The sequence below is a fragment of the Lacerta agilis genome, chromosome 5, assembly GCF_009819535.1.
Source record: "Lacerta agilis isolate rLacAgi1 chromosome 5, rLacAgi1.pri, whole genome shotgun sequence".
Classification (NCBI taxonomy): Eukaryota; Metazoa; Chordata; class Lepidosauria; order Squamata; family Lacertidae; genus Lacerta; species Lacerta agilis.
In genome coordinates, this window is record NC_046316.1 from 5,963,722 (window position 1) to 5,991,302 (window position 27,581).

At 44.8% G+C, this 27,581-nt stretch overlaps 1 protein-coding gene across 1 annotated transcript in view; it reads right to left on the reverse strand.

Moving 5' to 3' along the window:
• SEMA3D (semaphorin 3D) overlaps positions 1–27,581 on the reverse strand; it is a 203,712-nt gene that overhangs the window by 7,492 nt on the left and 168,639 nt on the right. Inside the window, exons 13-17 of the mRNA XM_033148347.1 lie at positions 23,092–23,180; positions 20,455–20,496; positions 17,805–17,962; positions 17,175–17,239; positions 11,908–12,047 (exon numbers count right to left, since the gene is read on the reverse strand). Coding sequence (XP_033004238.1) covers positions 11,908–12,047; positions 17,175–17,239; positions 17,805–17,962; positions 20,455–20,496; positions 23,092–23,180 — 494 coding nt within the window. The remainder of the gene's footprint in view (positions 1–11,907; positions 12,048–17,174; positions 17,240–17,804; positions 17,963–20,454; positions 20,497–23,091; positions 23,181–27,581) is intronic.

Consider the following 27,581-nt stretch of genomic DNA (forward strand, 5'->3'; position numbering starts at 1 on the left):
GGGTTGGAAGAATCCAAGGGATAGACTGAGTGAGATAAGCACAGGACCAAGAAATCTGGACTTGACAGTCATTTGATGTATGAAGGTAGCATGGATGATAACATTAAGGCAAGTGGGAAATAATTAACAAAAGAGGGTCCTGCTGGATGAGACCAAGGCCACTGAGTCTAGCATCCTTCTTCCAATCAGCCAGAAGCTTTTGGGAGGTCATAAAGGAATGAAGGTGATGGAGCATTCTTGGGCATTAAGAGATCTCCTAAACACGGGATGTCTATTTAGCTTCCATTGCCATTGGCTGTTGATAGGCCAACCCTGCATGAACTTGTTTAATCTTTCTCCAAAGCCAGCTTGTGGCAATGAATTCCATAGGTCAAGTATGTGTTACTAGGGGCTGTGACCTTATTCACTCTGCTTGTCAACCGCCCTGTCATTCCTCACACATTAACCCCCTACAGCAGCACCCCTACTATTCAACTACTATATTTATACGTGATAACTCCACGTCTCATTTTTCACTTACGATGGATAAAACAGTCTTGGTTACACCATGTTTTGGAGGCCTTTGCAGATTACAAAGGCAAATCCAGGCTTACCAACAAGCATACACTTAAGAGAGAACTGAAACTGATGAAACACATGTGATGTGGTCCCATTTTAGAATAAAAAAAAGATGGCTGTGTTAAATGGTGCTGAATTGTGGCTGCCCTATCATCCATCCATCTGTCTGTCTGTCTGTCTATCTACCTATCATCTATCTATCATCTATCTATCACCTATCTGTTTATCTATCATCTATCTATGTGTCTATCTATTATCTATCTATCATCTATCTGTTTATCTATCATCTATCTATGTGTCTATCTATCTATCTATCTATCTGTCTATCTATCTATCATCTATCTATCTATCTATCTATCTATCTATCATCTATCTATCTATCTGTCTGTCTCCTTGAACTGACTTGTCCCCTTGATCACTGGCAGCATTTGAAAAAGAAATAAATTTTTTGGTAAGATATTCATTTTCATACTTGCTATCCTTCCCCACAGAGATAAATTTAAATTTACACCAAATATCTAAATCTCTTTTAATTTCTCTAGAATCATAGAATCATAGAGTTGGAAGAGACCACAAGGGCCATCCAGTCCAACCCCCTGCCAAGCAGGAAACACCATCAAAGCATTCCTGACAGATGGCTGTCAAGCCTCTGCTTAAAGACTTCCAAAGAAGGAGACTCCACCACACTCCTTGGCAGCAAATTCCACTGTCAAACAGCTCTTACTGTCAGGAAGTTCTTCCTAATGTTTAGGTGGAATCTTCTTTCTTATAGTTTTAATCCATTGACCTGTGTCCGCTTCTCTGGGGCAGCAGAAAACAACCTTTCTCCCTCCTCTATATTACATTCTTTTATATATTTGAACATGGCTATCATATCACCCCTTAACCTTCTCTTCTCCAAGCTAAACATACCTAGCTTCCTAAGCCATTCCTCATAAGGCATCGTTTCCAGGCCTTGGACCATTTTGGTTGCCCTCCTCTGGACACGTTCCAGCTTGTCAGAATCCGTCTTGAACTGTGGTGCCCAGAACTGGACACAGTATTCCAGGTGAGGTCTGACCAGAGCGGAATACAGTGGTACTATTACTTCCCTTGATCTAGATGCTATACTCCTATAGCTCCTCTATCTATCTATCTATCTATCTATCTATCATCTATTTGTCTGTCTGTCTGTCTATCTGTCTATATCTTCCTTCCTTCCTTCCTTCCTTCCTTCCTTCCTTCCTTCCTTCCTTTCATCTATCATCTATCATCTATCTATCTATCTATCTATCTATCTATCTATCTATCTATCTATCTATCTATCATCTATCTATATCATCTATCTACAGGTATTATATTCTGACAGGATGAAATGATGACTGATTTGGGCAACGCTTCACTGCTGCCTTCCCCTCCTGCCCCCTGCAATGCAGGAATCTCAGCTAAAGCATCCAGGACATCCATTATAATAATAATGAAAATGACTGGGAGCTGAACAGCAGGGCAGTAAGCCAACAATGCTGCTCTGTTACATGTCTCTAGTCCCTAGTATTCAGTTGTAAACTGCATCTACGCTTGGATGTTGCAGCTGCAGACTGTTTGTAGACCTACACTTGATGCACCTCTTTTTGGGGTGGGGGTGGGGGGTCCTATCTTATTTACTGGCCACCACTCTTCCTTGAGAGAATATGTTTTCCAATTCCTAATTTGTCTTCCCTAAACCTTTCAACTGCCAATCGTTTTTGAGACTGGAATGCATTTGTCTCATAAATTAAGCATGCCTTATGTTAGGGTAATTGCAAAGGACTAAAATACCATTTATTTTAACTGCCTTCTTCTGTCCAGATTGGAGAGTCATATTTAAGTATTTTGGACAGAAAGCCTCGAAGCAGTGAAGAAAGAAATTAACAGAGGATGCAAAACTGCGCCTACAATCAGGCTAGGTCAATGCCACTTGCCCTTTGTGGATGGTGTGCTTTGAAAGCTCCCATCATTACAAACCGCAGCAGCTCTTCCACTGTTAAAATATTGCACCTGTCTGTGAGGAGAGAGCGGCTTCAAAGGCTGCTTTCTTTCCTTCATTAATCAACAAAAGCGCTGGAGGTAAAATAAAGGCTACAAGCAGGTTAAATGCAACGTGGAAACAAAAAGCGGGCGTGCATTTTTGCAGGGCAAACAGAGAATTCTTTTTGGAAAACGTTGTTGCTTTCATCTCTTGGGCCATTCTGAAACTCACCCTATATTTTGAGGTCAAAAAGTAGGTAGCTGTGTGGGTAATAACATTAATATGCATCATTTCTAAATCACTCAGACTTTTCCAAGCCCCTCATCCAACCATCTCAGGAATGCTTGTCATTACCACCAGCACTTCTTAATATAACCAATCAAATTTAACAACGCAGTGTGAAAGTTTTTTGAGTTACGCCGAACAGTTTTTGAGTTACACAAGGAACAAAAAAATGAAAAATGAAAAGGGAGAAAAATAACATTTATGTCATTTGGTTCTTTTGTTTCTGTACCAAACAGATTTCTAAAATTAATCTCTAGCTTTCCTGATAGACAAACACATTTTTTCTTTTCTTCTACTGTCAGCCGCAAAACGGATCTGTCAGTTCAGTTAGCTTACCTGCTGCAGATGGAATAGAATAACTGTTGGGTTTGGGTTTATTTTTATATTTTTTATTTTTTGTATTTCCAAAGGGAAATACAATGCCTTCTAATTAAGGGAGACTTTATCCATAAAAGCTCTGGGGTTGCCCTTGAAAACTGTCTGGAGGCTGCAGCTAGTGCACAAGGTGGCTGCTAGGCTGGCAAGTCGGGCAACCCGATTGGATCATGTGCCACTGGTCCGAAAGCACGGCATTGGCTGCCGTGGAGCTGCTGGGCCTAATTCAAGGTAAAACATGCAAAACTCTTGTTGTTGTTCAGTCGTTCAGTCATGTCCGACTCCTCGTGACCCCATGGACCAGAGCACGCCAGGCACGCCTATCCTTCACTGCCTCTCGCAGTTTGGCCAAACTCATGTTAGTAGCTTCGAGAACACTGTCCAACCATCTCGTCCTCTGTCGTCCCCTTCTCCTTGTGCCCTCCATCTTTCCCAACATCAGGGTCTTTTCCAGGGAGTCTTCCCTTCTCATGAGGTGGCCAAAGTACTGGAGCCTCAACTTCAGGATCTGTCCTTCTAGTGAGCACTCAGGGCTGATTTCTTTAAGAATGGATAGGTTTGATCTTCTTGCAGTCCATGGGACTCTCAAGAGTCTCCTCCAGCAAAACTCTAAAAGTACCTAAAAGAATGCCTTGCCCAGGATCAAACATCTTGGACTCTCTGATCAGCAGGTGAGGCCTTGTTGGTGGTGCCCAATTGGCACTGACTCATGACAAGGCCTTTTCAGTGGTAATTCCTGTTATGGAATTTCCCTTCACATAAGCACGAACATATATACACATATCCTTTTGTTGGTAAACGGCCCCCGTAAATAAGGGGTGCTGAACGTGTCTTCTACCTCAGTTCGTCTCGGTGTTCTAGGAGCAAGCGCACGACCACCACAAAACCACTGTATCCGCTTTTATCTCATCTCCAGTGAAAGGTGTTAACAGATAACTTCCCACAAGTAAATAGACTTCATTAAGATAGCAACACTGTATCCGCTTTTATGTAAACTGCACAACTTGCGAACAAGGAAACAGTTTCAAACAGTATCAGAGCTGTATCATTTCATTCAGAACCTTACCAATGACTGGGTTTCTGATTACTTAATATCAAGAGGGCCTGACCGCTTGAGCAGTGACCAGGTGCCATAATCCTTGAGGCACGAACCGGACCTTGCCCAACGGACATTGGGGCTAGACACTGAAGCCATTTATCCACAAAGAGACAATCATCAAAATGTTAGTTGGGCCAGGGATAAAACAAAGGACACTCATCAACATGTCTCTCACACAGGCTGTCTCAGACAGGAACTCTCAAGTGCCTTCTGTCTTGCAAAGGTGTATGTCCGGGAGGGGCCAGAAAAGGAGCAAGACGGGTGTCAAGATGATCAAGTTTCTGGCTTGTAACCCCCCTCCCTCTGTAAAGGTTTCCATGGAAACAGTGATGTAGATTTGTTGTTGTTGTTGTTCAGTCGTTCAGTCCTGTCCGACTCTTTGTGACCCCATGGACCAGAGCATGCCAGGCACGCCTATCCTTCACTGCCTCTCGCAGTTTGGCCAAACTCATGTTAGTAGCTTCGAGAACACTGTCCAACCATCTCATCCTCTGTCGTCCCCTTCGCCTTGTGCCCTCCATCTTTCCCAACATCAGGGTCTTTTCTAGGGAGTCTTCTCTTCTCATGAGGTGGCCAAAGTACTGGAGTCTCAACTTCAGGATCTGTCCTTCTAGTGAGCAATCAGGGCTGATTTCTTTAAGAATGGATAGGTTTGATCTTCTTGCAATCCATGGGACTCTCAAGAGTCTCCTCCAGCACCATAATTCAAAAGCATCAATTCTTCGGTGATCAGCCTTCTTTATGTAGATTTAGGGGTGTACTTTGGTGGTGGGAAGTTAATAAAAGTTGATGCTGCCCAGGGAAAGGGGCTTCCATCTTATCTCCTTGTGGGTGGGTGGAGGACTGGTCGAGACCGCATTTTCTTATCAAAATAAAGGCCAAGCCTACTGGCTGCTGTTTTGCTCTAACTCCTTGGCTGTGCCTCATTTATCCAAGAGAAGCCCTCTGATTTTCTCCTTTGACATTCCCCATTTGAAAACAGTCCTGTTTATCTGGGCATTTGGTGGCCGGAGGATACTGTTCCTGGCCACCATGAAATTATGATATGAAAAAATGTTTATGACTGTAACTCTTTCTAGAATATTTAAACTGATTTTAGAATACTTTAATTTTTTATAGAAAAAAAATGGCGGATGTGTTTGACACTTTGGGCTCCTTCGGGAGGAAGGGCAGGGTATAAACTCAATTAATTAGGCCTACAAGGACTATCCATTACTACCCTGAAATAATCTGTTGATAGGCCTCAACACTGCACCCTTGCTCATAGAAATTATTGCATACACTGAGGCGTTTTCCCAAAGGACCCGTGCCACCAGTTGTAGACTACCATGATTTCATGTGGCTACGAGTTCTCGCTGCTCCAATTCCTATGTTTCCACATGGAGGTTGCACTGGCAGAGTAACTCCCGATGTATTGGAAACGTTCTCTAGTTAGTTTGCTGTTGTGAACAGCGCTGTCACCAGATGCGTACAGGCCGCTCATAACTCTTGTAGTGCAAATTCCAGATGCCGTTTCAACCCTTGGAAACTAGGAATGTTGGCACAGAGAGTGTCACACCGTTCACTCCAACTAGGAAACAGCCCAGAAGACGGAATACTGGCCTAAGAGGAATTGCCAGTCACATCTATTGCAACCATTTTGTTCTTGTGATCCATCACTATTTCCACAAAATGTTCTAATTGAGTTTTGTAACTAACAAAATCCAGGAGGCCATTACCAAGTGAAACATCCTTTCACATACATGGGCATCCATCCATCCATCTTTCTGAAAAGTCCTGCCAACATCCCATCACCGTGCCGCTTTCCCCAGCTGTGAATTTTACTAACTGTTTCGCAAGAGCCGGTCTGAACTCACCATTACCGAACTCTGCAATTGCGGTTGCCAACTAGACTTTACTGCCGCTGCCCGACTCCAAACAACATGAAACAGGCACATGAAAAAAATAGCAGATTACTGATGGAGCAGGTGAAAAAAAAATCGTTCTGACTCAGTTCCATTTGGCTAACTGTAAACATGGAGGAACGGAAGGAGTAACAGGAACTCGCAGTTGTCATTTCAAGAATACGGCTTGTCGCATATCCTGGAAATGCACACGGCAGTTCGGCAAAGCAAGAGTCCCATGGGATTCTGCATTGGGGCCAATCAAATGCAAGGGGTGCTCAGATTTTATATATTCACAAGAGGCCCTTTTGAAGAAACTAATAAAAAAATCAGAGCTTTTTTTGGGGGGGGGCGGGCCTGCCACTCATCATCATAGCTGTCAACCTTTCCCTTTTTTTGCGGGAAATTTTCTTATTACAGGAGTGGGGAACAGCAGGGAGGGTTGACAGCTATGCTCATCATGTGTGCAGAATAACTTAACGAGGAATACCGGTAAATAAATAATTAGAAGAGCATAAGATGCATTATAACTTTATGAACAAATAATGTCACAGATGTTATTAAGATTAATTCATCTCTCTCACCTCTCCCTAGTTCCTGTGATAAGTCAGTGACTAACTTTCAAACCACAGGAACAAACACGGCCTCCATTCAACAACACTAGAACGAGAGTGCCCAGCAACTGACTCGTGACTCTTTAAAAAAAACCTTCAGACTGCAGGGAGCTGGACTCCCACTGGCGACAGAATGACCTGGTGACAGCTCCGGGACCAGAGGAGATCCTGTTCGCTCCCCACACCCTGTTCTGACTGGAAGTGGGATTCCAAAGCGTGACCTGAAAGGTGAAGACCAGGGAGGCATCCTGCTGGGCCAAATGCCTGCTAACCAAATCTGGATTTTGCCCTCTCCTTCCCCTCAGGAAACCGTATTGCATGTCACCGTGAACAGCACATGACCCTTCTGTTTCTGGAGTGACATTTACAAGATCCGCTGAAACATCACAGCAGCTATTACAGCACTTCGCTTGGTAGTATCCGGGGGCACAGTGTGCAAAAAGGTGGAATCATCATCCTGAAATATGGGAGCCTTTGAGATGAGATATATATATATATATATATATATATATATATATATATTTATATGAAGCATGGTTACAAAAGGAGGGGGAAGTGTGTGTTAGAGAGAGAAAGGGATGAAGAAAGACTGAAAGCGAGAAAAGTTGTTTAAATAAATGGGACGAAACTATGACTTTACGAAGAGTAAGGCTGAGTACACACCATATATTTAAAGCACAATAACAGCACCTAACTTCCCTAAAGAATCTCAGGGCTTTTCCACATCTACTGTATGTTTGCCCCTCCGTTTCCTCCCAGGGGTAAATGACAACAGACTGAGCTCTAAAGGGCAGGTTTTCTAGAGGGGGGGGTGTACCATTTTTCCGGTTTTGCAAAGGCAAAACCACTCAGACCTTTGCCTAGGAAGCATGGGAGAAGTGAAAAACTGATTGGATCCCTGCTTTCTAGGCATGAGACAAGCGGAAGTGTGGAAAAGCGTGTTCTCCTTCAGCAAGTCACCCCTCCAGAGTTGGGTGGGAGCATACAGCTATGATTGGGTCCTTGGTGTTGTTGGGGAGATTTTTATGTTGCAATCTGTTGATGGACAGCCCAGTGGGTTTAAAATGCTTGGCACACCTTGCAATATTCCTCTTTGCTGCGTGCAACGGATCACCCACCCTTCCCCACGTCTCGTTTATTAGGCCTCTGTGTATGACCTTGCTATGCCTGTCACGGGGTTGTCTGCTTTTGTGACAGGGGCCTGGTAGGAATTTTTCCAGTTGGCTGATTGGCTTGTGCCTTCTGGTTTTCGCCTACTGCGTAGCAATTAGTCACAACTTGTAAGGTTGGCGGTTAGCAGAGCCGTCTCATCCATTGGGGCTGGTGGCGCGGCGCACCAGGGCGCAATGGCCTGGAGGGCGCCTCCGCCCTCCAGCCCCGCTGGCAGCGCCTGCCGGCAGCGCCCTCTGACTCCCGGCAAGGGAGCTGGCCGGCCACGCCACGCCCTCTGGCTGCCCAGCAGAGCACAGGAGCTCTGCGCGCCCTTCCAGCGCTTCCGGGACGGGAGGCGAGGGCAGCCGGCTCACGCTCCCGCGCGCAGCCGGATGGCGCGGCACAGCCGGGCAGCTCGCACTCTGCGCGCAGCCGGCCGCCCGCCCCATTGCAGCGCGAGCTGCCCAGCCGCGCCGCGCCGTCTGGCTGCGCGCGGGAGCGCGAGCCGGCCGCCCTCGCCTCCCATCCCGGAAGCGCTGGAAGGGCGCGCAGAGCCCTGCGCCGCTCCAGCACCACGCCCCTCATCCCCCGCTCGCCCACCCCCCTCCCAAGGGGCGGCAAGCGCGGGAGGGAGGCGGCGGAGAGGCGGCATGGCGGGGGCGCCGGAGGAATAGCCGCGCCAGGGCGGCAGATCCCCTTAAGATGGCTCTGGCGGTTAGGCATTGGTTATTACGTTGGTTGGTGGAGGGGAAGTGGTTGGCTGTGCCTGCCCCTCCAATGCTGCTGCTGTGCAGGGAATTCCGTTAAAGGAATCCAGGGGCTCGCCATGCTTTTGTCCGTACCCCCCAGTCAGGGGCCAGGGCCACGCAAGAGCTCCTGGGAGCATTTGGGGAGAGTCGTTGGGTCTGACCCCCAGCTCCTATTCTCTCCCCAAAGTGTTTTCCCTTCACTGACGGTCGTCAGTTCTGTCCCCAGTGGGACAGATAGTCTAAACCAATGCCTATGCAACCACTCACATATTATGTATTTTAATAAAGTTGTGGCCAAAATTATGCCAAAAACCAAAACCTAAATTACTGTCTATTCTGAGGGGTGACTGGGGACCTCGACACGCAAAGCTCTTCTCTGTAGGTGCTCTTCAGCATTTCCCCAGCACTTAAAACTGCAGTGCTTTTAACCTTGGGGGAAAGGTTTCTACAACTATAGGGATTAAGCGTGCTCAGCCAAACATTGTGAAAATGCCACAGCCTCCTGCTGGACAGCCCATTGCATCACAATTTAGTGGCAATATGTCTTTGATTTTTGATTTATTTATTTTTAATTCTGATTTCAGGCATTGATGTGTCCCCTATGACACACTGTAGCACAAAAACTACCCATCAGTGCTAGTTAAGTTCTAAAGACAGCCAGCCTCTTGGCTTCCTAAGTCCAGACCCAACTTTAAAGAGTCGTGGAATACTCTGGGGTTGCGGCGTTCATCTCACTTTACTGGCTGAGGGAGCCGGCGTACAGCTTCCGGGTCATGTGGCCAGCATGACTAAGCCGCTTCTGGCGAACCAGAGCAGCGCACGGAAACGCCGTTTACCTTCCCGCCGGAGTGGTACCTATTTATCTACTTGCACTTTGGCGTGCTTTCAAACTGCTAGGTTGGCAGAAGCCGGGATGGAGCAATGGGAGCTCACCCCGTCACAGGGATTTGAACCGCTGACCTTCTGATTGGCGAGCCCAAGGCTCAGTGGTTTAGACCACAGCGCCACCCACGTCCCTGCAGACCCAACTTGACTCCTTTAAAATTCCTTGATGGTTGTGTGCCATAGCTCCGCAGCAGAACACAGGTGGCAGGTGCTAGATCCCAGTTTGGATCACAGGCATCAGCATTTAAAAGGATCTCAGAAAGCCGCATTAGGAAGGTACTCCTACTTGAGAATTTGGAGAGGTGTGCGTAGCCAGGACAGATAATGCTGGGCCAGATGTATAATTAGTCTAGCTGGTAATGACCGTAATAAAGATTTGATTGATTGAATGAATTAGTCTAGCTCAGTCTAAGACAGCTCCAGATGTGCAAATGATACCTACTCACTCCTCTACCCATTTGCTATGCAATACCGGTTATTAGAGTGCTTAGCCAACACAATTAAATGGGGGGGGGGGCGGCAGCAAAGGATCCATCTCTGCTGTACTTTCCATCCCATTCTATACATGGCAATAGTTTATTTTATGGAATTATGTTTATAAATTATTAAATGCACCCCCCCCTAGAGCACACAAATGCATAATTCGGGGTCTAAAGGTCCTAATACACATTCCACCATTTTCCATCGTAACTTCTAAGATCACCCAAGAACATCATCTGTACATTGATTGATTGATAGATTGCAATGTACCACAGAGGAACAGAGCAAAATACTCTTGCTGGTTTCCCCTCAACTGTAAAACAAAACAAAACAAAACAAAACCCTTTGGCGAACCCTTTGCCCCAAAGATTCCCCCAAAGTCTGCCTCTGCATGTTTTCCAAAAGCACCATGAGAATTTTTGATATTTTGATATGTTTACAGTAGGCAAGGACATGATTGTATGAATACTGAATACATGCTCGATATAATGAGATGGGCTTAGTTATGTTAAATTCTCGGGAATAATATTTTGGAAAATAATCCAAATCTTTTGGAGAATAATCCAAAAGATTATTCTCGAGAATTTAACATCACTAAATGTTATGCTCATTGTTTTTCTTTTCTTTTAAAAAATTTTTTATTAAAGATTTTCTTGATTTACAAAAGTGTGTGCAATGTCTCTCTCGTATTTTTCCATGTAACATTTTTACAAATCAATTTTTGTTGTTGAGACATTAGGGAGAGGAGGGGGAAAGAGGTGGGTGGGATGGGGGGATAGGTGAGGTGGGGAGACGATGTTTCTATTTTCCTTAATATATGCAGGGTTTGGTGTCAGCGTCGTTTGTGTAGGTTCTCTGTTGTTCGCTTGTGTTTCTTTGCTGGTGAGAGAGGTTGGGATTGGCGTAGGGTGTGATTGTTCATTTGTGGTTGGCTGTGGTGATCTTTGGTTTCCTGTGTGAGTGGGGTGGGTGGGTGGGTGTTTTTGATCACAAGGATCTCATAACCCATCTATTCTCAGCAGCCAGAAACATCATAACCAGACACTGGAAAGACCTGTCAGGAGCAAGCATGGACCAATGGTACCAAGTAGTATGGGAAACAGCCCTACTAGAAAAATTAACCAGCAACCTAAAACTAGCACGGGGACAAACAGAAGAAGACACCTTCAACCCGGTATGGTTCCCCTTCATCACACACACAGCCCAACAAGACAATGACAAAAATCTACCGACATCATACAAATCAATAATGGCTAACCTGATGTTATGCTCATTGTGTAAAAAGTAAAGCAGGTTCCAACTGCTCAGAGTTTTGGAGGCTCCCCAGAGACCAGCGGTGAAAGCCGCAGGGGATCAAAAGCCTTTCTTTCAGCTTCTGTTGTTTATCTACGCTCATCTCTTGAGAGGTTAATTGTCTGTGCTTCTCCCCCTCCCAATCCCTGGGGAAAATGAGTTTCCAGAGGAGATGTATGCACAGATAAACAATGAATGGAGAAAGGTGGCCGGGCGTCTCTGTGACCGTTTTTCAGTCATCTCTGCATGATTTGTTTGAACAAATGTGATGAGCCCAGCATTTAGCCTGGGTGGAAGAATTGAAGTGCGTGCGAACATTACAGTGTATACCCAAAACTCCATGCGTAACGTTAAAAGGAAGGCTGCAAATTGCACAGGGATTGTCTTCTCGGTCTTGATATTCCATTGTGATATTATTGGAGCATTCCCAAGTATGTGAGCTGAGGCAAGGGAGACTATATTTCTTCGTTCTATTAACCCCTGCCTTTGACCATGGAATCAGAAGTTCTCCAGAGGGAAAAAGACATTCTTAATGATCGCAACGTACCTCTTCCTCGTGATCTTCTCCAGAGCGTTGGACGAACCACCTGATGGAAGCTTGCTGGGACTTTGGAATACATTCTAGGAACGTCGAATTAAATTCGATGCCAAAAATCACCTTTTCATCAGTGGTTTCGTGACTAATGCCTGGAACGCAAACATGGTACAGAAGATTAACCCTGCCCTGATTTCTTAAAGTGAAGGGAAAACATGGATGATGCAGAACACATGGCAGGGAAGGGAAACAAGAGGCACCTCAGGTTTAGCACAACACACGATGGTTCGATCTGGTGCAAGCTGTTTACTGCAGTGCTATTTAAGGCTGAATTGATCACTTCCTTTCAATTAAACCACTGATGGAATTAGAATCTGATCTACAGCCTTTCTTAGAGGAATTCTTCTCCTCTATTTAATGAGACTGGGAACCGTGAGGAGGATTACAGTGATCTTGCTGGCTGGCAGCTAGCTCTAGGAAGAGGGTCAACAGAAGGACTGCTACAGACTTCCTTAGAGGCAAAGTTGCCAGGGACATCATCTGGAAGCCGAACTCTAAATTTGCCCCACCACTGAAAAGTAAGCATTTGGGGCACCCATCTCAGAACTATGTTCCTCCCCTGGGAGAAATCTTAGACTTTCTGAAGCAGCTCACAAATAATAAATGCACTTCTTAACAAACATAACTAGCAAAAAATAAAAATAAAAAATCCTTCCAGTAGCACCTTAGAGACCAACTAAGTTTGTTCTTGGTATGAGCTTTTGTGTGCATGCACACTTCTTCGGATACACTGAACTAACTAGCAAAGATAACTAATAAATAAATCAAATAAAAAATTCTTTCCAGTAGCACCTTAGAGACCAACTAAGTTAGTTCTTGGTATGAGCTTTCGTGTGCATGCACACTTCTTCAGATGTATGCACACGAATGCTCATACCAAGAACTAACTTAGTTGGTCTCTAAGGTGCTACTGGAAAGAATTTTTTATTTTGTTTTGACTATGGCAGACCAACACGGCTACCCACCTGTAATAAATAATTAAATGCAAACGTTTTTTTCAGCTTAAGCGATTCAAGGTTGCTTGGAGAAGGAACAGACTATAGATCTATAAACACAGACCAGGAGTGTCTGGAAGAACTCTCTGAAGTGATGTATGATTCAACAACAAGCCTTAGGGAGAAGAGGAACTCAGGGCCAGAATCTGTGGGGTTTTTTTTTTCCCCTGCTCTGGGTGTGAATGCACACAGTCAGGACACTGGAGAGTGATTGGAACCAGCCTTGAGTGCCACCTGACCTGAATTACAGGATATAGCAATGGATATGTTAAACCAAAATGTCTTTTGGGATACCATTGTGGTGGAAGAAGCCCACCCTGGGCACAAGGCTTGACATGCCTTGTATTGACATTCCACCCTGTTCTTCCTTCAAGAACTCCCCATGGTCACATGGTGTTGTAAGATTTTGAGTTTGTACAGGAGGGTGTTAACAGAGCCAGTCGGGGGCCAAGTTGCCAGAAGCATTTCTCTGTTAGGGATATTTCAGGTACACCGCTGAGTGAGGCTAGGGACCAGTTGCCTTCTTCATCCTGATTCCATCCCTCCAAGCACAGGGAGCAGGCAAACTAAGAGTGGGTAGGAAAAAATAAAATCCTACTGGGAGGCAGATTGGGTTGTCTTTCTAGCCCTCTATCAATGCTCTGCTTGCATACATTTGTAAATAAAGTAGTACCTCGGGTTACAGACGCTTCAGGTTACAGACTCTGCTAACCCAGAAATAATACCTCAGGTTAAGAACTTTGCTTCAGGATAAGAACAGAAATTATGCTCCGGCGGCGCAGCACCAGCGGGAGACCCCATTAGCTAAAGTGGTGCTTCAGGTTAAGAGCAGTTTCAGGTTAAGAACAGACCTCCGGAACGAATTAAGTTCTTAACCTGAGGTACCACTGTAAACACAAATACCTGTATTGCAAAATGCCATCAGCTTCCTGCAGCATCCTTCCAAATGAAACCATACTTGCTCAAATACTTTTTGCCTGGAACTTCTTCCCATTTGGGAAGATGAGGAGGGAGTAAAAACCTGCTTCCTAGATATCTCCCATTGAGGCAGCTTAGAGAGCCATACCTGCACCTGTGTTTCCATCTAAGCCAAGTCTCTGGCCAAAGGCCAAGGTGAAAAGAACAGGCCCACATTACAGCCATGAACAAAACCTGCACCATGCAGATCAAAAGACATTACATGTGGCTCTTATGTGAGGAATTCCACTCCCACAGTCTATAGCTGCACGGTGCTTTTGTTGTTGTTCAGTCGTTCAGTCGTGTCTGACTCTTCGTGACCCCATGGACCAGAGCACGCCAGGCACACCTATCCTCCACTGCCTCCCGCAGTTTGGCCAAACTCATGCTAGTCGCTTCGAGAACACTGTCCAACCATCTCATCCTCTGTCGTCCCCTTCTCCTTGTGCCCTCCATCTTTCCCAACATCAGGGTCTTCTCTAGGGAGTCTTCTCTTCTCATGAGGTGGCCAAAGTACTGGAGCATCAACCTCAGGATCTGTCCTTACAGTGAGCACTCGGGGCTGATTTCTTTAAGGGATAAGTTTGATCTTTTTGCAGTCCATGGGACTCTCAAGAGTCTCCTCCAGCACCATAATTCAAAAGCATCAATTCTTTGGCGATCAGTCTTCTTTATGGTCCAGCTCTCACTTCTATACATCACTACTGGGAAAACCATAGCTTTAACTATACGGACCTTTGTTGGCAAGGTGATGTCTCTGCTTTCTAAGATGCTGTCTAGGTTTGTCATTGCTTTCCTCCCAAGAAGCAGGCGTCTTTTAATTTCGTGACTGCAGTCACCATCTGCAGTAATCACGGAGCCCAAGAAAGTAAAATCTCTCACTGCCTCCATTTCTTCCCCTTCTATTTGACAGGAGGTGATGGGACCAGTTGGAGGTAGAGGGACTATTTAGCTACATATCTAGGCTCTTGGCTCTTGATAGATGTATTGCAGTCCATGGGACTCTCTTTATTTTGTGTCAACTCCTATCAGTCTACAGGCCAAAGTCAATCGGCTCATTCCAGACAGAGAACTTCTTGACCTTGTGTTTCCTTGGGTCACTCCTTATACTCTCAAAGTAGCAGCACAGAAAGCTGCAGCCCCCATTCACCCTGTCTGTACTCGCATCCATTTGATGGCCCTTAATTTTAGTTCACAGCAGAGCTCTAGCTGAAATTAACTGAGGAGCAATTGAAAACAGTTGTTCTTCCTGGATCAAATAATAAACCAAATGCGTGTTCGGGGCAGGGGGCCCTATTGTTTTGTTTAGGAAAGGAAAACAAAACACCCGGTTGAACATTTAAAACGTTACGTTACGTTGTCACAGAAATTTCATCTTAACCGCAAGACAGCAGCACCAGTTGCCAGGGGAGCAAGCCAGACCCCTTGGCAAGCCCGTCAGTGTCCGTAGTGGTGGGAGACAGTAGGCCGTTGTTCAGGAGAGGATTGTTTAATTAGCAAGGAAGAATTAGAAGAAGGCCTGGATAGCTTGATAGCTGAAACTAAGATGCTAGACCTTTGACAAAAAGTTGCTCTGTGGAAATAAGCCAAGGGAATGGGAAAAAAGTGTGTTTCCTCATTTTTCCTGGGGGGAATTCTGCTTATTTGGCTCACTTGCCTAAGCCGACCTCCTGCGTTTCTCTTGGAAAGCTGTAGCGTTCCTCTCACGTTCAGTTATAGTGCTTACATAGACACCAATTAACTCTTCCGTGGTCGTCATCTCCAGAACTGTTCCTTTCTTTGTGTTTCTTGAAGGGTTGAAGAGAGTCCAACTAGCTCATTGTTAATTCAGGTACTATATAGCAAGAATGCAAACACAACCAACCAGAACTGCTATTGTTTTTTTGCGCAGGGGGGCATATTTGCCCCAAGCTGCTTCCCAGACTTCCCTGTTAACTATTTCTACTCCTGGTGAAGGCATAAGAAATGTATACAGGCGACTCTCAACCTACACGGCCTAGAGCCAAAATCGTCTCTAGTCAGAACACATTGGCTTCAACGGCGGGTGGGATTGCAAAAGTCCTTCTTCCCCAAGCATTTGCCTCCTTTCTATTTTTTGCGTGCACAAATTAAAAGCGTGCATAGTGCAAGTTACTCGTACTGAGTTCTCTGCCTGCAAGGGTATTCTCTGCTTTTTTCTGTATTTCTGTTTTGCCTCCAGGTTGCGTCACTTGACATGATGCAGCACATCTATGGACGCCGGTTTTGCAAACGGCAAGCTCACTATAGTCCTAGGCTAACTCTCAGGAGGCTGGCTCGGTCTATTAGCACTGAGGGCGCTGCTTACAAATATGCTTGTGCATGCCAACTATCAAGGAATGTAAGCCAGAGGTTGTTTCAAATACAGTCATATGTATTATGTTATGGTAGCTGTGGGTTGCATTTTTCCGGGTTTCACTGTGCGCGCACGCACATAAGTGTTCTGCACTGTCTGCGCATGCTCAGAAGTGTTCTGTGCAGTTCACGCATGTGCAGAAGTGTGATATCGCGCTTTGGCGCATGCGCGATATCGCCGCTCGAGTTGCGGACTTTTCAGGGTGCGAACGGCACCCCGGAATGGATCGTGTCCGCAACCCGAGGTACCACTGTACTCTAATTCAGCCCTTGAATTTACGAGGTGTCTGGCTCTCCTGGAAAGAAGTGGTTGGAATGCGCACGGGGGGAGATTGCTGTGCGAAGAAGTTTGATTCGTAAGAAGGAGGAGAAGATGGCGCCGACCGGAATGTGACATTTGTAATGAGGATGGCTTTATCCATACAGAGACATTATGTATTATAATCGTGTCTGCTTGCTGGCATATATCAGAGGCTGTGAAAGTATTGGACTGTGAAGGCAACTGAAAGAGATGAGAAAAGCGCTCCGGAGTCCGAGACATGGGGAGTCCACAAATTATAAAAATTTGGCATAATTGGAATTGTTTTAATTGGGAATTGTATAATTAATTTGGATTTTAATTTGATTGGTAATTGGAAATATATATTGGAAAATCAATAAATATGATTTTTACAAAAATGAATTTAAGAAGTAAATGCCTCTTGGTCTACATAGAGTCACCACAGCCTTCTGGTATCTGCGCACCATGTATTTAGGGCACCATTCCTTTCAGGCAGGACTGGAACAACAATCCCTACCTTCATATGCTCAGTAAACAGGCCTTTCAAGAGCTGAGCACACCATTTCATTAGGCCCCACGCCTATCTTTTTGGAGACAAAGATGCAGATACTTACTATCTTCAGCGTCCCCGCACTGGGTAGCTGGGTCTCCATATTTGACGTCTTGCCTCCTTGCGCGCCTGGAAAAATAAAGGTTGTTATGACTTTGTGAAATTGTAGACCCTCACCCAGGTTAAAGGGACAGTAAAGGGACCCCTGACCATTAGGTCCAGTCGTGGCCGACTCTGGGGTTGCGGCGCTCATCTCGCTTCATTGGCCGAGGGAGCTGGCGTGCAGCTTCTGGGTCATGTGGCCAGCATGACAAAGCCGCTTCTGGTGAACCAGAGCAGTGCACAGAAATGCCGTTTACCTTCCTGCTGGAGTGGTACCTATTTATCTACTTGCACTTTGACATGCTTTCGAACTGCTAGGTGGGCAGGAGCTGGGACCGAGCAACAGGAGCTCACCCCATCACAGGGATTCGAACCGCTGACCTTCTGATCGGCAAGCCCTAGGCTCTGTGGTTTAACCCACAGCGACCAACTAGCAGAGCAGATGGTACCAGCCTTGAACTCATCCCATTGAGCCCAAAGCTTCACAGGTTAACCCAGCAGTGTGGGAAGGAGTAGCTCTGCATTAAACCATCGGGTTCACATAAGAAGCTGCTCTTAGGTGCTCGGTCAAGACAGGAATGAAATCACTCACCTTTTAGATGTTGGTGTGTATCTGGAGCAAGAATTTCCATCCCAAGCACAATAGGGGTCTCTGGCAAGGCAACAGTCTGCACAAGCTTTGCCATATGTGTGACATCTGTGTAGCGAGAGCTGAGCCAATCCATGTCTGGAACCAATGTACAATTGTTGCTGAAAATCAGGCAAGGCAAACAAATTAGAAGCGTTCTTCAAGAAACCTCTTTTTCTTTGGGCCTTGATTTCCTTCTCAGCAATTTCTCATTTAGAATTTTCTTTTTATATATATACAATCCTTACAAATTTGTACAGCAAATGCAATTTATGTTCTGGTAATCAGTGAACAAACTCTGTTTCTCCAAGTAATCTCTCTGCGCAGTTAATCTCCAATTTTTTAGAGCGCGGCTTATTTAGCTGTCTTTCCTCAGCCAGTCTGATATAGACAGCAATCATCGCTTCTCCAAGTAAGTGGCAAGGACAGTCTGAGCTGAAACCAACCCAAGTAGACATAACATTGCCAGTCTTTTCACACTGGCACTCAAGTCCACATCAAAGATCCAGGGCAGGTAGCACATTGAAAACTGTATAAAAGTTCTAAAACACCCACTAGTATTGAATTCCATAATTCCATTGACAGAGAGATGTGAGGTATACTAGCTTAAAACCAGAGCTGTGCAAAAAAAAAAAAAAACCTTCCTTAAAAAACAAAAAACAAAAAATCCTTTCAATTAATAAGTGAAATTGCATCTGAAAATTATCAGACTGGGGCAAAAAATTCACATGGGTGGGGGTTTGTTGTGGTTACTTTTCTTTTGAGATGGCTAAGGGGCATTAGTGAGTGTTGTTTCATTCATACTCCAAATCATTTCTCTGGTGGTCTTCACTCTGCAGCCTTCCTGGGTCTGCAAGCTTTGTGAAAACCCATGACGTCCTTCGCTACGCTCCGAGATGCCTACTGCCTGCCTGACAGCTGTTTGTTGTAATTTTTTTAAAAAAGGGAAGGCCTTTTACTTTGAAAGAAATCACTGCATGAAAGCTACATGTGTAGATTTTTGTTTTGTTTTTAAAGTTTATTATTATTATTATTATTATTATTATTATTATTATTATTATTATTAATGTATACCCCTCCCATCCGGCTGGGTTTCCCCAGCCACTCTGGGTGGCTGCCAACAGATTAAAAACAGAATAAAATATCACACATTAAAAACTTCACTAAATAGGGCTGCCTTCAGATGTCTTCTAAAAGTCAGATAGTTGTTTATTTCCTTGACATCTGACGGAAGGGCATTCCACAGGGCGGGCGCCACCACCGAAAAGGCCCTCTGCCTGGTTCCCTGTAACCTCGCAGGGAGGGAACCGCCGGAAGGCTGAACGATGGGGGGTGGTATACAGGGCCGAGGGTGTTTAGGGAACTTTAAGGGAAGGAACAAAGACTCTTCTTAAAAGCAACACCCGTGAGCTCACACCTGTCTCAGGCAATTGGTGGTTAGTCTCCTCCTCAGCTTCCCTCCCTTCAATCAAAGCCCAGGGTAAGATGGCATGTGGCAACTTGTAGCATGGGTTTTTTTTCAGATAAGGAAGTGTGGGAATCAGCTTTATCTACTTTGCGACAATAGAATAAGATCAACTCTAGGTAAAGGTAACGGGACCCCTGACCATTAGGCCCAGTCGTGTCCGACTCTGGGGTTGCAGCGCTCATCTCGCGTTACTGGCCAAGGGAGCCGGCGTACAGCTTCTGGGTCATGTGGACAGCATGACTAAGCCGCTTCTGGCGAACCAGAGCAGCACACGGAAACACAGTTTACCTTCCCGCTGGAGCGGTACCTATATATCTACTTGCACTTTGACATGCTTTCGAACTGCTAGGTTGGCAGTAGCTGGGACTGAGCAACGGGAGCTCACTCCATCGTGGGGATTCAAACCACCGACCTTCTGATCGGCAAGCCCTAGGCTCTGTGGTTTAACCCACAGCGCCACCTGCGTCCCACTCTACATGCATCCAAATTCTGAATGTGCCCTGCAAATGAGGCAGAAAATTGGAAAGTTATTTAATGGGGGAGAAAACACTTGGGAAATTGGAACACAGGTTTGGTACAATCTATTTAAAATAGATCTTTGCCTGAGAAACCTACAGAAATGGGATTTTTTTTTCATGAGCTCTATCAATATGGACTGAAGTAAGTTTCCTAAATCAGAAGAATTTCATTGTAGTTCCATTGAGGCTGCAATCCTGACCGCTCACTTATTAAGGAGCAAGCCCCAATGAACACAATGAGACAAACTTCCAAGTAGACATGCACAGGATTGTAAAATCACTGATTAATTTGATTTCAGTGGTACTTCATTGCAACTCAAGTTTTTGGGAAATAAAAGAACAGAACAAACATTAAATCACCCCACTTTTTTCATTTTGCACTCCCCCCACCCATAGATACAGGAATGTATTTCAGAACAAAATAAGTATTCTGATATCGAATGTGAGTGGTTAGAGAAGACAGACTAGGGTGGGACTTTTTTGTACGCTTCAAGAAAAAGAAAGAAATGGAAATATTAGGATAGAAAATGTTTAGATGCCCTCTTTGAAAAAAATGGCATAGTTATCTCCAGTAATGTGCTAGAATACAAGCAATTTGTAGGTGCTAAAATTGCTAATTATAAATTACCTGCTTTGGGGACATCTCCATAGTCAAGATGGGTGAGGGATGCTGAAAAGGAAATGGAAAAAAAAACCCAATGAAAATCCTTCTTCCACTTAGATTGAAGACCAGGTTTATCAAACATTTGTCACTCCACCAAGCAGGAGGCCAGTAGCCAAAATCCCTTGCAATTTTACTTAAGCCTTTGAAATAGTACTTCCCTAGAAACCAAACTATTCTGAGACTTTTAACCTGGGATGAATTCACCTGTGACAGGAATGGAAACTCATTTGTCTTCCCCGAGAAGAAAACAAGGTGTATTTCTGGAAGTGTGTCCATCTTCCAGGTGTGTTAGAGCAGGTCCCCGGCTTTCCACTTATCCAGGTGTTCACCCTTGGCTGACCTGTGCTGGAACCCTGGGTCAGCGCTACCTGTGGAGCAGGGAGCTAGTCGAACCAGAGCCTATGCAACCAATCACTTGCTGTAATCAATAAAATTGTGGCCCAAATTCTGCCAAAAACCAAGCCAAAATTTGAGTCTTGTCTGAATTTATTTGGGGTGAGGTTAAAAGGTCCAAACACACAAATAGATACTTCCCCTATGTACTGTGAAATGGAAATGGGCAGGGTGGCCTGAGTAGACAGACCTTTTTGGTACGAGTCTTACATCCCTCCATCACTTGCTCATTATTTATTTGTCTCAATTTGCATCTTGGTCTTCCTTCAAAGGATGGTTCTCTACTCCAGCAACCATCTCATGAAGCAGATTAGGGCAAAGGACTGTGAAATGTTCCTGGTCAGTCAAGGAGCTTCACAAGCGGGCCATAACTTGAGGTTCTCCTGACCAAGAATCTCAATGGAAGGGTTGCCAACTGAGCCCACGAGGGGCTTCCATGGAAAGCAACTGGGTGGCATGAGATGTCAAACAGTAGAACACATACTCTGCCCGTGATGCTAGATCTGCAACCATCATCTGATGCATCCACTCTTCAGGGCTTGTGTTGAATGGGGCCAGGAAAGGAAGTAACTACCGGTATTCCCTCAGGGCAAACCATATAGATGACTACAGATGAGGTTGAAGGCATCCACCACCTGCAAACTCGTCACAAGGGCTGGCTCTTGGAAACCCCAACATCCAATTACATCATTCTGGTGTGGCTTCTTAAACATGTAAATAAACTACAGTCCCTTCTCTCTTTCTATTTTTTTTCCACTCATGAATTTTTTTATTTTTTTTTAGAAGTGCCTTTATAACATGGAGGAACATCTGCTGAGCTAATAGCCCTGTTTGGTATTAAATCTGATATGGCGCCTTTCCCTTTGACGTGATCTCGCAAGTATGCAGCAAATTGGTACATGCTCGGAAATTCCTGATTACTTGGCAGCCTGTTGAGCACTCTTGGTATTTTCAGAGTAATATTTATAGTTGGCCTCCATGGCAGCAAAAAGATGACACTGGGAGATTTGAAACAAGAAGTATTCCACCTCTGTAATCAAGGTACTAAGTGCACAGGGAGAGAATTACGAGGAGAAAATATTGTTTCCCACAGACATGTAAGGCAAGGGCATCAAGGATGATTTCTAAGCCACAAGACCATTGCAGGAAAACCAAGGGTTGGACCTAAAACTGACTTTCTAAGAATCACGGCAAATGCAGAACATCTAATTCCACCATAGTTATGAGCCAAGAGCAAAAACTGCTATTTGGGGTGTGTGCCTTTTCCTAGCCTACCCCAGGCTGCAAAAACACGAGAATTTTTGCTAATCTGATATTGAAATCAGTGCAGATGTTTTGCCCAAGCAGGAAGCTCCAAATTCACCACGTGTTTCACTTCACTTTCTGTGGCAATTCTGTTATGAGCATTTAAGTTTATTTTCACCATAATGACTTAGTTTTTTTAAAAAAAAAACATACAGAATTCTTAAATAAACTTCAGCAGATCCTAGAATTATTTTCAGGTGACTGATGTGAGTGACTTATTACTGAGGGACACAAAATGAAGATTTTGTGCCCCCTCAAAACAATTCTTTTTGAAGAATGAAATTCATTGAGCTTCATTTTCCTTCAATTGCCCTTCTGAAAGAGCTCAGTTGGCAGAGCATGAGATTCTTAATCTCAGGGTCATGGGCAACCAAAATGGTCAAAGGCCTGGAAACGATGCCTTATGAGGAACGGCTTAGGGAGCTAGGTATGTTTAGCCTGGAGAAGAGAAGGTTAAGGAGTGATATGATAGCCATGTTCAAATATATAAAAGGATGTCATATAGAGGAGGGAGAAAGGTTGTTTTCTGCTGCTCCAGAGAAGTGGACACGGGGCAATGGATTCAAACTACAAGAAAGAAGATTCTACCTAAACATTAGGAAGAACTTCCTGACAGTAAGAGCTGTTTGACAGTGGAATTTGCTACCAAGGAGTGTGGTGGAGTCTCCTTCTTTGGAGGTCTTTAAGCGGAGGCTTGACAGCCATCTGTCAGGAATGCTTTGATGGTGTTTCCTGCTTGGCAGGGGGTTGGACTGGATGGCCCTTGGGGTCTCTTCCAACTCTATAATTCTATGATTCCTGCATTGCAGGGGGTTGGACTAAATGACCCTCATGGTCCCTTCCAACTCCGCAATTCTGTGATTTTGTGAGTTGTGTTCCAGTCAATGAGGCTTGTAATCTTACCTTGAATATCTGCAGCTCTTCCAGGACCACTTCCTCCATGTCTCGCTTCTCCTTGGTTATACTCAGAACTTTCAGTACTGTCCCTACATCTGCAAGAAAGGGACACAGCTGAAAACCAGTGGCCATTTTTGGATTTTACATTAAGATTTTCCATCTTCTCTAGACATGGCACCTGAGTGCAGGCCCTCCACATAGGATTTTCTTTCTCTCTCTTTTTTTTTTTTTTAAAAAAAAACAAAAATAAAAAATAAAAAAAATCCTTCCAGTAGCACCTTAGAGACCAACTAAATTTGTTCTTGGTATGAGCTTTCGTGTGCATGCAGACTTTTTCAGATTTTTTTTTTTTTTAGGCAGATACACATTATGATGCCATTGCTCCATGAATCTCCCCAGTGCTTTCTTCTAAAAAAAATGTTTAGGGTTACTCTCATTTTCCTACTCATATTGAAATACTGCCCCTCAATGAGGCCAAACTGAGATTCACCAAATGTTTAGGGGTATGCGTACCGCTGCATCCCCCCCCCCAGAAAAAAGCACTGAATCTCCCTTTCTCTTCAGTATATACTCTCTGCCACTGGCGAGGAAACAAGAAATGTACATCTTCCTAAATTTCTTGGATGGAGACAGGGAATTTGATTACAGGATTGCTATTTCCTGCAGGAGCCCCATGCCAATGGTCATGTTTAACTGACCACCCTTAAATAGTCAGAAGCTCTTGTAGCACATCCAATGTGTGTGTGTGTGGGGGGGGGGACTGTATCTGGAATCCACGATAATTTCACCACACAGCATCTATACAAGGTGTGTGTTCAAATAAATTTATCCAAGTCAAATTCATGGCATCATGAAGTCATTGGTTTAGCCTTTGGAAAATAATTCTCCATTGGTTTTATTTTCCCAACTTTGAAATGAAGAAGAAGAAGAAGAAGAAGAAGAAGAAGAAGAAGAAGAAGAAGAAGAGAAGGAGGAGGAGGAGGAAGAGTTTGGTTTTGATATCCCGCTTTATCACTACCCGAAGGAGTCTCAAAGCGGCTAACATTTTCCTTTCCCTCCCTCCCCCACAACAAATAATCTGTGAGGTGAGTGGGGCTGAGAGACTTCAAAGAAGTGTGACTAGCCCAAGGCCACCCAGCCGATGCATGTGGAGGAGCGGAGATGCGAACCTGGCTCACCAGATTACGAGTCTACCGCTCTTAACCACTACACCACACTGGCTCATCTGGCAAGATGACCAATTGCTGTACCGCTGGCACCATAATTTAACTAATAATTCTTTAAGCCTCCCCAAGCAGCTGTTGTGCAAAATAACATGAACTATATGGGCTGGTATGTGCAAGAAGAAGAAGAGAAAGAGTTTGGATTTGATATCCCGCTTTATCACTACCTGAAGGAGTCTCAAAGCGGCTAACAATCTCCTTTCCCTTCCTCCCCCACAACAAACACTCTGTGAGGTGAGTGGGGCTGGGAGACATCAGAGAAGTGTGACTAGCCCAAGGTCACCCAACAGCTGCATGGGGAGCAGCGGAGACGCGAACCTGGTTCACCAGATTACGAGTCCACCACTCTTAACCACTACACCACACTGGCTCTCAAGTGAACTATGACCTTAAACTACAAGAGTGTTGTAGCATTGAGTACGAACAGAGAAGCAGTTTATTCAGTTCAGGTCTCACCAGATTTCGTGTCTTGGAACTATTTAGTAGTCCTGAGCATGCACAAAGTATATTTCCTGAGCACTGAGTAACCACAGCCTCACGCTCTGCATTGTGAAGCATTAAGCAAACAAACAGCAAAACCAATGCCATCGCAATCAATTGTCCTGCGTTATTTCCAAAAGGAAAGAAAAAACAACAACCAATTTTCATTTTGCTCTACTCCAAGGCTACACATGGGACATGCATATGGCAGTGATTAAACAAACAAAAGATCCTGGAATTGAGTGACTGGAAAACAAGGCTTGAATGAGTCTTAGTGAGCTGAATCATTTATTGCAAGATGTTTAAAATACTGCAGCATTTTCTCTTTTGACTAAACCAACTTTCCCCACAATCTTACTTATGGTAGGTAAACAGAAAAGGAGACTAACTATGCAATCCAATACACAGAAATAAGCAAGCAGTGAAGTCCACTTTTAGCATGACTTTGTAAAAGGTAGGTTTTGAATTTGTAAAAAGTAAATAAAAATGTCATGCTCCCCTTAGGAAGCCCGATTTTCAACAATTTAGATACTGCAGGCAGTACTCTTCTGTCTGCTGAAATTCTGGACTGCCATCTACTGACTACATTTTGTGCTATAAGCTGCCAAAAAACAAACAAAAAACCTTTTCAATGAAGAGCAACACTGGATAATGATAGCTTTTTCACACGTTGGCCTGGTGCAGACATAATGCTTTCAACCATCATTAGCACTAACCATGGTTGGTTGCCTTAACCCTGATTAAGATCCCAAAGGTACTATGGTACATTGGTTTAGCTTCCTGAGCAAACTCCTGCCCCTGAAAAATATATATCGGGATATAGCAACCTGACCTGTTTTTATCATTTTGCAACCAAAGGAAAGGCTAGGGAGGGGGGGCGGGGAGAACTGACTTAATCACAATTTGCATAATGTGATAAATTTCAATCTAGTTGGGGGAAGACCATTCTCAGGAAACTAGCTTCATATGGATTCTCAACAGGGTATCTTCTGAGCCTGGGAATGGAAAGGGCGAAAAACCTAATCAAGGAAAGAATTGTTGATATTGAACGCCAAAATGACCTCACCCGACTCTCAACTATTCATAGGCACTTATATGACCATCGAAAGACACACCCAGCAAACTAACTAAAATCGTTAGACAATCCCGAACATCGCTGGGCATTCTCTAGGGCCCGATTTATCGCCCTTCCCTCGGCGTTACTAGCCGGCAGATACAATCAGACGCCAATAGATCAGAGGTTATGCCCTTGTGATAACAACGAGATTGAATCTATTGGGCATGTCCTCCTCCATTGCACATTGTACCGCGACACGAGGAAGGAGTGGATTCAACCGCTCCTAATGAAACTACCTGGTCGACCAACTGAAGCATATACCAGATACCTTTTGGCTGACTCAGATTCAGAGACTACTAGGACTGTAGCTAAATTTTGCATAACCATGTGTAATGCAAACAATGGTTTGCAAACCCACTTCAGGCCTTGATTTCACATCCTGGTTGGTGGCCAGGCCTTGACCATGGCTAAAGAAAACAAAACCATGGTTCAGAATTTTGACCACAGAGAGTTGCTGCTATGTGGTGTTGCGACAAGCAGACAAGCAGACTTCAAAGGTAGGGATCAGCCTTGCACTTATCTGCAGATAGGCCAGGGGCGTAGCAAGGGGGGGCATAGGGGGCTGGCCGCCCCTCGTTCCATAATGGAGGGGTGACAAATTATCAAGAAACAATTACTGCCCTACTAGGGCGGTTCATTAAAAACTTTTTAAAAAATGCCTGCTCCAAGGTCTTATCTTACTATACTATGGATAAAGGTAAAGGTAAAGGGGCCCCTGACCATCAGGTCCAGTCGTGTCCGACTCTGGGGTTGCGGCGCTCATTTCCCTCTATAGGCCAAGGGAGCCGGCGTTTGTCCACAGACAGCTTCCGGGTCATGTGGCCAGCATGACAAAGCTGCTTTCTGGCGAATCAGAGCAGCGCACGGAAACGGCGTTTACCTTCCCGCTGGAGCGGTCCCTATTTATCTACTTGCACTTTGACGTGCTTTCCAACTGCTAGGTGGGCAGGAGCTGGGACCGAACAACAGGAGCTCACCCTGTCGCAGGGATTTGAACCGCCGACCTTCTGATCGGCAAGCCCTAGGCTCTGTGGTTTAACTCACAGCGCCACCTGGGTCCCTATACTAGGGATAATATAGCTATATATGGAGTTTCATGCATATTGGTTAATATCTTGACCCTCCTCCACCCAAATAGCTGTTTACTTGGCTGTTTTCCTATGTGGTGAAGGCTGACATTTCAGTTCAGTGGAGCACTTACTGTTCCCAACCCTAACCCTGTGGAAAGCCATCTAATTAGACTTTAATTTGATTCTGAGATGTTTTTTAGGAGGTAATTTAATTATTGTTTGATTTTATGCCAATGTTATGTATCTGATGTTAGCCACCCTGAGCCCGACTTCGGCCGGGATATCAATAAAAGTTTATTATTATTATTACTTGTTATTATTCCTTTGTAAGAAAATATAAAATAATGTAAAACCATTTTTGCAGGGGTGGGGGTGGGGAATCAATGGGGGGTGACAAGAAATTTTCCGCACTGGGTACCACCTGACCTTCCTACGCCTCTGAGATAGGCACCTGTTCCAAATGCCTTGGCATTTCTGCAGGGGCGGAGGAAGGGGTGTGTGGTGGTTGCAGGCCACCCTGGGTGTCACCCCTGAGGGGGATGACAAAATGCCGGGCGGCACTCACAGCTGGGAGAGACGTGGCGGTTTGGACATGCGCAGGATCTG